This window comes from Trachemys scripta, chromosome 1, assembly GCF_013100865.1.
Source record: "Trachemys scripta elegans isolate TJP31775 chromosome 1, CAS_Tse_1.0, whole genome shotgun sequence".
Taxonomy (NCBI): Eukaryota; Metazoa; Chordata; order Testudines; family Emydidae; genus Trachemys; species Trachemys scripta.
Genome location: NC_048298.1, coordinates 236,134,022 through 236,148,434, shown reverse-complemented (window position 1 = coordinate 236,148,434; position 14,413 = coordinate 236,134,022). Strand labels below are relative to the sequence as shown.

Sequence of the window (14,413 nt, the reverse complement as noted above, 5' to 3'; positions counted from 1 at the left end):
GCCCAAGGCTGCAGGGAGCGTTGCCCTGGCTGAAGCCAGGTCCCGAGCTGCTAACGGAGACTTGGGTCAGTGCAATAGTTTATAAACACCCCCCCCCAATAATAATTCAGTGTTTAAAAGAAGCCCGGGTCAGTTTGTATAAAGCCCCACAAATGTATCTCCTGGGCTGTTCGCATTGCCTGAACTGGCCTGACTTTGCCTTGCTAGCCCCTATAAATAGCACTGCCTGTCTGTACATTACTTACTTTTTAAAATGTTATTTTTGTTACTCTTGGCACTTCATCATTCACCTTCCTTAACACTGTGCATGTGGATGGCACTGTGCTATTTAATTGATGTATTAATAGCAATAATCATTTAAAATAGTAATAGCTGCTGGCAGGGCCGGCTCTGGCTTTTTTGCCGCCCCACGCAAAAAAGCCTTCGGCCGCCCCCCGCGCGGCAGGGTAGGGCGGCCAGAGCGCCAGGGGGAGAGCGGCGAGCCCCGGGCGGGGCTCCGCTCTCCCCAGCAGCAAGTCCCAGTCGGGGCTCCGCTGTCCCCGGTGGCCAGAGCGCCGGGGGGAGAGCGGCGAGCCCGCCCGGGGCTCCGCTCTCCCGGGCGGCTGGAGCCGGAGCACCGCACCGCCTCCCTCCAGGTGCCGCCCCAAGCACGAAAGCTTATGCTCTAATAAAGTACTCCTGTTCTTCTCCCTGGCTGCTAGTAGCTTCAGCAGTCACATCTCAGTGTTTCAAATATAGCACATCCTGTTTGTATTACAACATTCGTTTTTAATTCTAAATTTTTCTTTTTTTCATACACAAAATCATATCATATGATTCTTTGGGATCATATGATATCAAGACTGACTGACTGTCCCGGTTGATGTCAAATCTTCACTTTCCTTTAATCTGACCATCTGGGCTAATAGCCATAGATAGACCTATCCTCTATGAACTTATCTAGGCCTAGGTCTCTACAAAGTTTGGATCAGATCACCTGTGAGGAAGTAGAACACCTTGCAAGAATGCTAGCATCTGCCATACGGCTCTGGGAGCAGGAGGACGTATTGGAAGTCAGGGCACAGGAATGCTATCACACTGCTACTTTCTGCCCCACTCTCTTCGTTTCTTATCTGTGGTGATGCTGCCTGTGACTATGCGCAGCTGAAAAGCAGCAGTTTCTTTGTGAGCCTAGTGCGGCCTGCAGACTGCTAGCATACAGCAGAGTGAATAACTGCACTATTCCTTTCAGTTCTCTTCGTCAGAAGAGGATCTAGCCTACTCTAATATGTGGTAACTCCCTCAAGTTACAGATAAGGAGCATCTGTTTGTGAACCAAGTGGCCTGATGAAGAGCTCACCTGATATTTTGCAAAACAGAGCAACTGTATACAAGAGGAACTTGTTGTACTTACATTCCCATCATGTTAACCATCCCACATCTCTCAGAATTTGGCCCCACCACAAATGATGAAAAGAGAGAAGATGTGATGAATATTCAAGCCACCCTCTGTAGAATAGGAAAATCAAGGTTTCCTTTAAAGAAATTAACCTGTCAGCCTCCCTGAAAAATGTAACAATCCACCTGATCCTCAAAAAGCCAACACTTGATGCAGAATACATTTTCTCCATCTCTAACCTTTCATTCCTAGGCTAAATAATTGCAAAATAGTGACAAAAAAACTGTAACATGGGACATCTGCCAGCATCCTCGATGCCTTACCAGTGGACTTCATTTTGGGACACAACATGAGACAAACCTTAGTGGGGCTAAGAGATCACCTCCCCGTGGCAATATCAAAGGAGAGCAGTACCTGGTGAAGAACTTAAAATCAACCTGGGCAAGATTAAAGTGATACTTCAGGGAGGCAGAAATGCTTTGAAAAATAGCTACATCACTGCCCTCCCCTTCCATCACAGAGATTTCCTACTGTTCATCAAAGTAGCATGAAACCTCAAGGCTGTCGTCAACTCAATATTTAGCCTACTAGATCAGGTTCTCCCATCACCAGCTTGCAAAGAAACTTCACCTCTTCCTCCCAGATGAGGATCCTGTCTGTCACATCTACCCATGGATTTGTAACCTCCAGCCAGGATTACTGTTACTCACCATATCTGGGTTTGGAGGTAGCAGCAATGTGGAGGCTCCCACTTGTGCAGAATGTGGCACCCTGCCTGCTCAACAGAAAGATATGCCAAAAGCCTGTTACTTCTGTTCCAATCCCTCTGCTGATTTCCAGACTACTTCTGTGACCAGTTCAAAGCCAAGAACCATCTACTGTAATGACTTATGACCTGTCAAATCAGTGACACTGGGACAAGGCAGCTCACGAAACTTAGGACAAAGTAGGAGAGCCAGAGATAAATAATTCTGGTGAAAGGATGTCAGCTGTGCAACAAACATCATGATCAGATGAAACCAGAGTCTAATGACTTTTCAGGCTGTTCTGCCAAACTCTCTTCATGGATAAGAGTTTCCCAACATAATGAAATTAAACTTTTGAATGTTCACAAAAAGCAAACACAGAAGGGGGCAAATACATTCAAATCAACATTTGCTTTTGAATTTGATAATTTGCATGCATTTTTTCCATTATTCACTTCACTCTAGTCATAATGTACTAGCACATTTATATTAGTGTAGCCTTACCACTACTGATGATTTTTTTTAACAATGTGAAGTCCTTTGGATAGGGCCTGCCTTTCCCCCCCATACATGGGAACATAGTCATGCACATTTACTTACTTCACTAGGTAGTATTTACGGCGGTCTCTCCTCATTTCTACTGAGATGTTTTAGAAATCAACACAGGAAATGTTCCATAAATCAAGTGACTTAATTGACAAAGCAAAAGCCTACATGTGGGGCTAGTATAAAAGCAAACAAACAGAAACGCTGTAATGGACATTGCAGTGCTACAGCAGGTAGATATGTTGATTCATGTTCTTTGGAGACTAAAACATACAAATGGAATTTTTAAAAATGAAGATAAGGTTCATTTAAAGTAATGTATGTATTTATCTCAGTCTACATTTTTAATTCTTCCAAAACTTTTTTAAAATGGAGAATTTTTTCATCAATTATGTCGAATACTAAAATGACTTCATTTGGAAGTGTAAACAGTACATTCCCTGCCTTGAGTTTGGTACTTTGAGTAGGGAGAGTGCAGGTGCTGTATCCACTTTCTTAAAACTTCAAGGCCGCAGCCTGTTTGATAAGTGCATGTTCCATGTGCTAGTAAAGGGGGAAAGGAGAGAGGAGTTGGAGCAGGGTGCCAGGGGCCTCATTACACAAAATAGTAAAGATTTAGTTTTTCTAAATCAAGATGCTAAGTGTATAATAAACTTTTGAGCATGTCAAAAGCACTGTTTTATATGTATTCTATGCATTGATTATACATCTACAAAGAATACAAATTAACCAATTCAGAATTTTTGTACAAAATGGAATAAATGCAGTTTATTAGTCACAGTGCATCTGGCAAACTCTGCTCATACAGGAAATGAGAATTTCTCTTATTTTGCTAATGCTGATTTCCACCGCCCCTAAATTCTGTACAAAACCAAATTTATGAATCGCCTCCAGTGGAGTGAACCATCCATAATTATGGCATGGGCAGTAATTTCAGGAATGTTCCAGCATGAGAAGTGCAGTCCTTTGGTGGTAGTTTCATGGCATTAGGGGTAAAAATTAGAGGTGGTCAGGAATTTTTCAACTAAACTTTATGGGAAAAGGCCAATTCATCAAAACCAAAATTCTTCACAATAACCTATCACTTTTGATTAAACTTCAGTGATTAGAGGTTTCTCAGGTCCAGAATAGCATTTCTTGTCAAGATGAGAGAGAGACTCCCGCCCCTTCCCCCCAGAACAGCCCAGGATTCAGATGTGAAAGACCCAACTTCAAGTACACTACCAGGGTGGCCGAAGATCCGGCTGCTGCCGAAGAAAATGGCGCCCCCCAAATGCTAGTGCCCTAGACAACCGCCTAGGTCGCCTAAATGGTTGCACCGGCCCTGCATGGCAGCCATACCCTTCTTAGTTTACTTTTAACCATCGCAAAGGAAGATTGAGATATCAAACATTTGTGCAACAGCACAACTTGATTCATACTGTAAAAGTGGTGATTTTGCCAAACTGATGTTTTAAGAACTAAAAAAAGCTTTGCAAAAGTGACAAAATTTGCTTTTCAGGTATTTAAGATTATCTACTTAGTTCACAGCAAGTTTAATGATTAAACTATTAATTTTATTATACACAAAGAGAGCAATTGCATGTGGACAATACAAGCAATGAAAGGTTTCGGGAAAATAGCCTTGAGTCAGCTAGATGTCTACACAGCAATTAAAAGCCCACAGCTGGCCTGTGCCACCTGACTCAAGATCATGGGGTTGTTTATTGCAGTGTAGACATTTGGGCTTGGGCTGAAGCCACAGCTATGAGACCCTCCCACCTTGCAGCTCCTAGAGCTTGGCTCCAGCATGAGTCTGAATGTCTACAGTACAATTAAACAGCCCCACAGCCTGTGCACCATGAGCCTGAGGCAGCAGACGTGGTCCATCTGCCAGTTTTTAATTGCAGTTTCTTGGTTGCATTCTGATGCCAGATGGTTGGTTAAAGAAAATTGGCTAGGGCTGATAACCAAACCAGTTTTGTTGGTTGCAGGGCGCTTGTAATAATTCTCTTGGTGTGAGTAAGTATGTCCAGTAGTCGAGAGTGGGCAAAGTTTAACCAAACTGGGGCACTGTGTTCCCACTGAGCAGCAGAGAAGGAGCCCTGAACAACGCCCTGTTTGCACACGGGGTCTCAATGCGGACACTACCAGTTTGTTAAGAAGAGTGTTTCTGCTCTTTATCTTTTGAAGTACTTTAGTGAAATGGTATTTGTATGCAAGTGTGATATCTAGATCAGTAGTTCTCAACCTTTATGGGATCAGGACCCATTTGTAAATGTTTATGACCTCTCATGAACTAGTAAATAGGCTGAGGGTGGAGACTCTGGGATAGTTTTAGTCAGGTCTTGCCTGGCACTCACCCCGCCGTGGAGGTTCTTGTGCTGTGGAGCTGGCAGGGCTTAGCTGTCAGCCCTGGGCATTGCAACCTCCCAGGTTACAGCACTGCTTTACCCCACCCCTGACTGGAACAAATTTGTGAGAGTGAAGTTGTGACCTGGCTCATGGGACTGCAGTGCCACCACTCAAATTTGGCTGACGTGGACTCCTGTCATCATGATGGCTGGGCCAAACCTGAGTGGTTCTGGGACCCTGGACCAGGGAGGCAAGCCCAGTCAGCCCTATGGGACAGAAGCAAGAGGAGCTGCCATGTGATCCTTTGAAAAATTCTGGCGGCCTAATTTTAGGTCCATTCCCCATATTGAGAAACCCTGATCTAGGGGGACCTTTAGATATCCTGGCTTTGAATTGTGTGCCCATCACTGAAAATACTACATGCAGTGTTGTAACTATGCTGGTCTCAGGATATTAGAGAGAGAAGATAGGTGAGGTAATACCTTTTCTTAGACCAACTTCTGTTAGTGCGAGACAAGTTTTCAAGCCTACACAGAGCTCTTCAGCTTAAAAGCCTGTCTCTCTCACCAACAGACGTTGGTCCAGTGAAAGATTGCTTTTCTCATCTTACCACTCAAAATACTGTTAAGCTTGCATTGGATCTGAACATAATATTGCTATTTATAAGACATGCTTTAAGTTCGCAGAATTCTATTTAATATAGTGAAATGTAGTTACTCAGTTCTGAATTTAGCAGACATTTACCAGAGCTGAAAAAACAGGGTATCATAAAAAGCAACAAAAAACTAACAGCATTTGGACCAAAAAGGTCACTAACAGTAGATGCAAAAACACGTTATTTTTCATTTAAGATCCAGAGTTTACCAGTTTTTTTTCCCCACCCAATAAGCTTTACAAGTTCTTTATTTATCCAATTGCCCTTACAAGTATTTTTGCAATCACTCTCCTATATACAAAGCACCGATACAAGCAGCGGCTCTCAAAGCATATTAATTTATACCACAGGAAGATCACAAGTTCTCAGTCGGATTTTTACAAGAACTTATGTTAAGATAGTATACAGGCAATAGTTCAATAACTTCAGGGTTCAGGTACCCAAAGACTGTTTCACAAACAAACCACCCAGTAGAAAACACACGTTTTCTTCAACTTAGGAAAGATAACTTCCATCTAGAGAGAAAGATGGTAACTTATATTTGCAGCTGAATGCTCTTAAGAAGGGTAAGGAGAATGAATTGCCACTTTGCTTTTTGTTTTTCTGTACATCAGTGGGAAGAAGAGGAAATAGTTCTCACATAGAGCTACTTTAGTTTGGAAGCATGATCGCTAATTCTATATTCAAAATACTGATACATCAGAGTAGCAAATCAAAATAACTGAAAATAGATTATGCATGTAATAGTCCTTGTACAAACCAAAGTGAAGAAAAGACAATTGCTTTAACAAGACTAGGATTTAATTTTAAATTTTTCACATTTAAAACAAATGTCAGGATAACATATGCCAGTGTTTGAACTTTTATTTCACAACATGCAAAGTCAATTAACACATAAAAAAGTACTTTTCTATAAGTTGTAATTTTACATTTATACATCAGAAATGTCAATTTTAAAAAAGCTGAACATAATTAGTCTACAACAGCCCAACTTTGATTTATGCTGTTAGTGCACATATCTGTAGAATCACTACTTAGACATTATATTTGCCCACAGTCTGTGATGACAATTCTATTCACCAACCCTTTGGGAGAACCAAAAGATTCAATTTTTTTCACAACATCCATGCCATCCTTCACAAACCCAAATACCACATGTTTAAAGTCCAGGTGTTCTGCTTTTTTAAGAGTGATGAAAAACTGAGAATTATTGGTGTCCCGGCCACGATTTGCCATCGACAGTAATCCAGGACCAGTGTGTTTCACTTCAAAGTTCTCATCCTCAAATGCATCTCCATAAATGGACCGTCCACCTGTTCCATCATGCCTAGTGATATCTCCTCCCTGAAAATATTAATCATTTATAGAATTAACTCATTACTAACCCATAAATATCTACCAAGTAGAAAGCTTGCTGTATGTTTTCCTCTAAGAATAACTGAATCAGAAAAACATTAAGAGCTCAGATGTCTGGATATTGACAAAATAAGACAGAATGGTCTCTCATTCTTAGTTTTAGCCATAAATGTGATCATCTAACAAGCGAACAGAAAACTGAAAATATTAATCACTCATGGCAAGGATAAAGTTTTCATATGTGCTAATTTGTGGCCTAACTGTGAAAGGTACAGAGTGTCCTCTGAGAATTACTGGTGTCCTTTCTGTTTTCTAGTTGAATCTACTCAACTTTGAGGTCGGCACCTTACAAAATTGGGCAGGTAAGAAGTTCTTTGGGCTTGTCACAGGGACATCCAGGAAAATTAATCCCAATTAACTAGAGGTGTGAATCTGAAGTGAACCCCACTAAATCCCTGTGTGGACACAGCTTTTGAAATTCAAGTGGCCTTAGTTCAGTTTAGAGTGAATTAAACTAAGCCAAATTAAAGGCTACTTCAGTTCTGAATGAGGGTGTTCACACTAGGGTTTAATATGATTTAACTAATCCACTTCAAATTCACAACTTTAGTCAATTTGGATTAACCTTCCGGGATGTCCATGTAGACAAGCCATTCATATGTTGGCCATGTGTTCTTAACAAGCAAACAAAAATGAAAATATTTACTGCTAAGGGCACCCTGCAGCTAATACGAGCCACTCTAATGCCCTTCAGAATCAGGCAACTAGTTTTTCTAGTCCACAGCTATACTAGCCTGGGCCAGTGTTTGGGTATTAACAAGCAAATGGGTCATTACTAGCACTACGGAGCATACCAGTTGAGATCACCACATACAGGAGTAAAACCAAAGTGAAACGAATTCAAATAAAAATCAGTGTAAAGAATGGAATTAACAAGTACATATTAAAGTCAAGTATGAAGTATATGGAGACTTCAAGCATGCTTATTAAACTGGGAAATGGAAGCGCCATACTCCAATGCAATAGGATCGGTTGACAACTTGAATTCTTTGACTCAGTGTTATACAAAGGTAGCCTCTACCCGCCAGTTTAGGTTCTCAGTCAGAGAACTGAAGTAGCTGTACTAATTACCAACCACCACATTGGCTGGGCATCCAGATAAAAAACAGTATTCATTAGTATACTGTCACTGTTTGCCAAAGATTGAATCTGCAGAAGTTGGTGCATCAAGTCTGCACAGATGAGAAAAGTGTGCAAATCAGTTTGAGAAAAGTGAAATTATCCATGGCAAGTGGCAATTGCCTTGATGCATCTGGCCTAGAGAATCTTTATTACTGGCGATACACTGAGCCAGAAAGAACACAGCCTGAGTTTTAGATAAAAAGCAACAGAGGGTCCTGTGGCACCTTTGAGACTAACAGAAGTACTGGGAGCATAAGCTTTCGTGGGTAAGAACCTCACTTCTTGTCTTGCATCTGAAGAAGTGAGGTTCTTACCCACGAAAGCTTATGCTCCCAGTACTTCTGTTAGTCTCAAAGGTGCCACAGGACCCTCTGTTGCTTTTTACAGATTCAGACTAACACGGCTACCCCTCTGATACTTGAGTTTTAGATGCAGGTTATATTTGAAGACCTAGTATTTAGAGAAAAAAATTACTTATAAATGAGCAAATTTGATATGGAAATCATTGAGGTACAATAAGAGGAATCCTACAACTTTTTAAAATAAAACAACAACCACTTTTCAGACAAGAAGTACACTCAAACTAGGGAGTAAGTCAGTCCACTGAATCAAAATCTTTGGTAACCTCCTCACTCCATGTAACAAATGGTCTTTGCTCTAAGAAATGAAAATAGGTTTTATTCTAAGAAAAAAAATCTTCAACTTGCACTTACCTGACACACAAAGTCAGGAACTATTCTGTGAAATATAGAGTTCTTGAATCCAAATCCTTTTTCCCCTGTGCACAGGGCCCTGAAATTTTCAGCAGTTCGAGGAACAATATTTGAAAATAGTTCCATGGTTATGTGTCCTAAAGGTTCATCGTCAGCAGAAACCTCAAAATACACTACAGGGTTGGTTTCCTTTGACAGTTCTGCTGCCAAGGATACATGTGCTCTCTGAAGTTCTGACAAATTTTGTTGGCATTCTTCAAATCTCCTCTTGAAGGAATCAGCCATTTCTTGGCTTTTAAATCGAACTGCAAGTTGTTCTACTTTTGCTTCGCCATCTGAAATTAAATTCCCAAACAGATTATCATAGCCTATTCAGCATCAGTTACAGTTTTATTTGTCATATACATGAAGAAAAAATTTTCAAGCAACCTACACAAAACACGGTATCTTTTCAAACTCACCAGCATAATCTGTGGCAGTCCATACTAACGCATTGTTTGATGTATTCAAGGGCTTTAAATTCATTGTTTTTGTGATTACATGATTTGCACACACTTTGAGAACTTGGTCCCTTCTCATTAAAATTCTGTAATATTTCTTCTGTGTATGGAAGAGAATTTTTATCTCTCCAACTCCACGCTCTTTCCACTGATTGACTTCTCTGTCCCATCGATAGAGTTTTGCCCTCTCTTTGAAGAGAATTTCTTCATCCTCTTCTCCAGATTTCACTTCCACCTAGAAAGCAGCAAAAACAGCATATTCATGCATTTCCTAGACAGTCACAGTCACCAGGAATCTACTAATGCATTAGAGAGAATGGGTAATAGCTTTCTATTATCTTGATTTTACACCCTTCTCTCCCTTTAAAAACTTCCTCCAAAACACACTTTCTATTTGAAATTCTGCATGGGCAGGTCTGTAGCCAGAGGAGATATATTCCCAACTTTGTGGTGAGGTGAGTAAGTTTTTGAGATAGGGAGCTGAAAAGTGAGGTTTATTTCACAGTTTAGAAAGTTAACTTTTTATAAAGTCATCTCTCAAATACTGCTTCACCTAGAAAATTTAATTTTGCTCTAAGAGTCCTTGACATGTTCTGGGGCATAGTTTCTGGCACAGAAATTCTTTTCTACATGTTTGTAGACCTGAATGCTTTGGAAGTGGTCCCACCCAAATGTATAAGCTTTGCTAGAATACAAGTGTGCTGGAGGAGTTTGCATTATTTTGTATATAGCATTACATAGCGTTGTGTGTTATTTTTAGTAGTGTGCTATGCTTTCTGCAGACAAGAGAATGATCTCAAAGTACTTGCTTTCTATAACTAGACCACAAACAAGTAGAAGGTGCAGGATTAATCATGTGCAGAAGGATATGTATTTGCTTTATTTGGCTGTGCATATTTCAAGTTTCTGATCTCTTTACAAATGTTAAAAACGACAATTGTTAGAGTTCTCTTTTGGAACAAATGAAAGCTTGAGAAGATCAGGCATTATAAACAAGCGAGATGGTGAATGGAGGAAAGGTTGTTTGTGGGAGGACATGTTTAAAAAAAGGAAGGGGGAATAGAAGGGGCAAGGGAGATTAAAAGGAGACACAAGGTGAAAGATGAGTGAGGCTGTGCAGGATTTTAGAGAAATGTTACCATGGATACTGTTACACCATGTCTATAATTAAAGCAAAATCAAGTTTGTCTTTAGAAAAGATTTTAAATACAACCCAAACAGACACCTTATTAACATTTCTAATGTGGTTTAAACATCACCAGTTACCAGACTACATTCAGTGTAGATTAAAAAATTGGTGCTAGGATAATCTGAATAATAGTTTTCTCCACTATTCTACCCACCTTCCACTATAGGACTACTACGTCCTGCCAGCTCTTGAACATCTTTCATTTGCCTACTGTGCTATTCATCTTCAGATTAATTTAGCTCTGATTGTGCTATTAATTCCTTATTGCTCAGTGGTCCTGTCAAGTTTTCACCCAGATTTAGAGGGGGGAGAACAGAATACATGGTGTAGTATAACAGTTTTATTATTAGCAAGAGTTTTGGATGGCTGCATCACTAATAAGTGGTAAAGCCATAAGCGAGTTCTACAGGTCAAAGCAGCACTCTAACAAGTGTATTCCAATCATTTATTTTGAATACGCCACATATTTCACAGAATAATCTTGAACCATCTGAGCTCTTAAAAGAGTTACTGGTAGTATTGTGCATTTTTGCACACAAACTCTAGGTCCCTTGTATAAGTCAAGCTGTACAGGCTTCAAAGTAGTTAAAGTAATTTCAGAAGCTTTAAAAATATATGCTTAAAGCAGCTTTTCCATACAATGTTGCAATTTGAACAGGGTTATTAGAATCATGTGTTTCACCCTAGTGAAAACCAGGGAGACTCCCTAAAAATGTTTAGCCCTGATAGTATCTAATACCGTGTAGCCTATTTTTTCCTCTGGTGGTGAATTGATTTTTGTGCATCCGGGGCTTCAGAAAAGCAAAAATTATTATTTTTTAGAAGCAGCAGATGTTGACATTCAAGTTGAATGAAATGCAAAGCCTGCTAAAGTGGGGCTAATTTAGAGTTATAGAATACTTTCAGTTTTACTAAGTGGTGTTAGTTTCATGGACATGCTTGTTTTAACAGAGTCTCTAAACGATGACCAAAAACATCTCACCTCTGGTAAGGACACTATAGGTTCGAAGTGGATATCATCACTATGTACAACTTCTTCATCACTACCATCTTCATCTTCATCTCCTTTACTGGCTGGCTGTACTCCAAATACAGCTGCTCCTGTATTTTCCCATTTGAAGTTTTTATCTAGTTATGAAAAGAGTTTAAAGTTTCAGATATCTTTCCAGACACTCCAATAAACACTTTCGTATTATATACAAAGTTTCTTAATTTTCATAAACAATACTATTTCTAGAAAGAGACATTTAGTTTACATGCATCTGTCACTTACAATTTAGTACCTTATGAACTAGGGTGACCAGATCGCAAGAGTGAAATGTCAGGACACATTGGGCAAGTGCGCGGCGGGGGGTGGGGGAAGAGGAGGAGGAGAGAGAGAGGACGACGACAGATACAGGTACACAGAGCCATGAGAGGGGGCCCTAGGAAGCTGCGAGAGGGGTTGTACGGCCCCTGCTGCAGCCCGCACCACAAGCCACAGGGCAAGGACACCTATTGAATTCAATGAGAATTTTGCATGTGAATTGATGTACCTAGTTCTGAGATTATAAAGCCAGAAGGGATCTGGGGATCACCTGGTCTCACCGCCTGTATAGCACAGACATAGAACTTTCCCAAAATAATTCCTAGAGGATAGCTTTTAGAAAAAGCTTTTAGAAAAACACCATGACCCTTAGTATATTGTTAATTACTCTCACCATTGAAAAGGTATGCCTTATATCCAGTCTGAATTTGTCTAACTGCAACTTCCAATTGTTGGCTCATGCTCTACCTTTCTCTGCTAGACTGAAGTGCCCAATATTAACTATTTGTTCCCTATGTAGATACTTACAGTCTATAACCAAGTCACTTCTTAACCTTCTTTTTGTTAAGCTAAATAGACTGAGGTCCTTGAGTCGATCACTATAAGGCATGTTTTATAATCTGTTAATCAGTCTTGTGACTCTTCTCTGAACACTCTCCAATTTATCAATATCCTTCTTAAATTGTGCACACCAGAACTGGACATAATATTCCAGCAGTAGTTGCACCAGTGCCAAATACAGAGATAAAATAACCTCTCTACTCCTGCTTGAGATTCCACTATTTAGGCATCTGGTCACCCTATTTCTGTATGCATTTCCCTAGGTTTTTTGTAAAAATCAAAACTGAACTGCCCCAGAAATTCTGTCACGTGGAATCATCGTGAAACTCGCATGGCTCCAACCCTGCCGATGAACCTTTAGATCCACTGCACAGGCTTCTGCCATTTGAGCTAATGGAGTAAATGATGGCAGAAGCAGTAGGTTGTCATCCTATATGTGATAGATCAGTTCTATGGGGGATGAGATACTTTTTTTGCCACTGGGTTTCACAGATATCTGCTGACAGAAGAGGAACTGTGAAACTCAGGAATCCTGGGTCTAATTCCAGGCTCCTGAACAGAGTGGTCTCTAGTAGTCAAAGACCCTTCTTCTCCATCCCCTCCAGTCTATGTCTATCCTATTGCTGTCTAACCCGCCCCAGCTCCTCATCTGATTTCAACTGCCCCCCACTTCTGCTCTGGATTCCTTGTCCCAGTTTCCTGGTCCTGTCTCACTCTCCTCTCTCCCTGGCCCCATCCCTCAGATGGAATGTTCGTTCCGGACTGGCAAAATTATAAGGCTTCCCAACATTTCAACACTTCCCATTCTAAATTTTCGGTTGCTTAACTGTAGGCTAGCTCTGCCTACAACAAAGCATATTCAGAACCTCTGATTAAAAGGGATAATAAGTGTAGCAACCTCCATCATAGCTAGTCACCAAAGATTGAACCCGAGCCATCCAGACTTAAAAGCATGAGCTTCTACTACTTGAGTTCAAGATACAACTCCCTTAGCTGGTAGCTATACAGTTATCCTCTAAAAATCCACCAGAGGAGGGCACAAAACACATGTTGGACAGTGAATTAAAAAAGTGCCAAATATTATTAGACTGGCAATACTTTTCACAATGAACATCAGCGGGGGATAAACTGGGAGTTTAAGAATATTTGGAAAACAATTTTAGAATAACATTCAGTGTTGTGGTTTAAAAGAAAAAAAACCTGTTAGAACTCATAACTTAATAGCATTCAGTGTTTGGAAAAAAAAAAAAAAAAACCAACTTCTAGGAGCTATGGGATACAAGTTAAGAATGTTGAAACAGGAAGATGTTATTCTTAGTTACCACTTGGGCCAGGCGGCGTGCTATGTAATACTTGCAAGATTTCACTGTAATATTTTACAATATATAGCAGCGCAATGCTGATTCCATTGATATTGTTGAGCAATTCATGCTGATTTTATTTCAGCCCACATCTTAATAGTTTTGAATACTGTAGATCACAATTTTCAGCTCAGTTGGTCTGAACATGCAGAGCTTTAAAATTGTTATGCTCTAAACTACAATTTTATAAACCTGCATGTCAGAGAACTGTGTGCCACTACTACTAAACAGTGGCACAAGGCAATTCAGTGTGAATCACAGAAATATAGGACTGGAAGGGACATCAACAGGTCATCTAGTCAAACCCCTGCACTGAGGCAGGACTGAGTAATAACAACTAGACCATCCTTGACAGGTATTTGTCTAACCTCTTAAAAAACTCCAATGACTGCTATTCCATAACCTCTCTAGGTAATTTGTCCAGTGCTTAACTACCTTTACAGTTATGAAGTTTTTCCTAATGTCTAACCTAAATCTCCCTTGCTACCATTTAAGCCCATTGCTTCTTTTTCCTGCATGTCCTGAGTGGGACGGGGGTGAGTCTAGGCAGTGGGATTGGGGGGGGGGGGGGGGGGGGGGGGGGGGG

The 14,413-nt window shown here is 40.5% G+C and overlaps 1 protein-coding gene across 2 annotated transcripts in view; it reads right to left on the bottom strand.

Moving 5' to 3' along the window:
• Positions 1-5,691: 5,691 nt before the first annotated feature.
• LOC117870750 (E3 SUMO-protein ligase RanBP2-like) overlaps positions 5,692-14,413 on the bottom strand; it is a 68,722-nt gene continuing 60,000 nt past the window's right edge. For both annotated transcript variants that reach the window (XM_034758076.1, XM_034758077.1), the window contains 4 exons: positions 11,582-11,727; positions 9,372-9,645; positions 8,911-9,245; positions 5,692-7,003 (listed from right to left, as the gene is read on the bottom strand). In XM_034758076.1, coding sequence (XP_034613967.1) covers positions 6,701-7,003; positions 8,911-9,245; positions 9,372-9,645; positions 11,582-11,727 — 1,058 coding nt within the window. In that variant the 3' untranslated portion in view covers positions 5,692-6,700. The remainder of the gene's footprint in view (positions 7,004-8,910; positions 9,246-9,371; positions 9,646-11,581; positions 11,728-14,413) is intronic.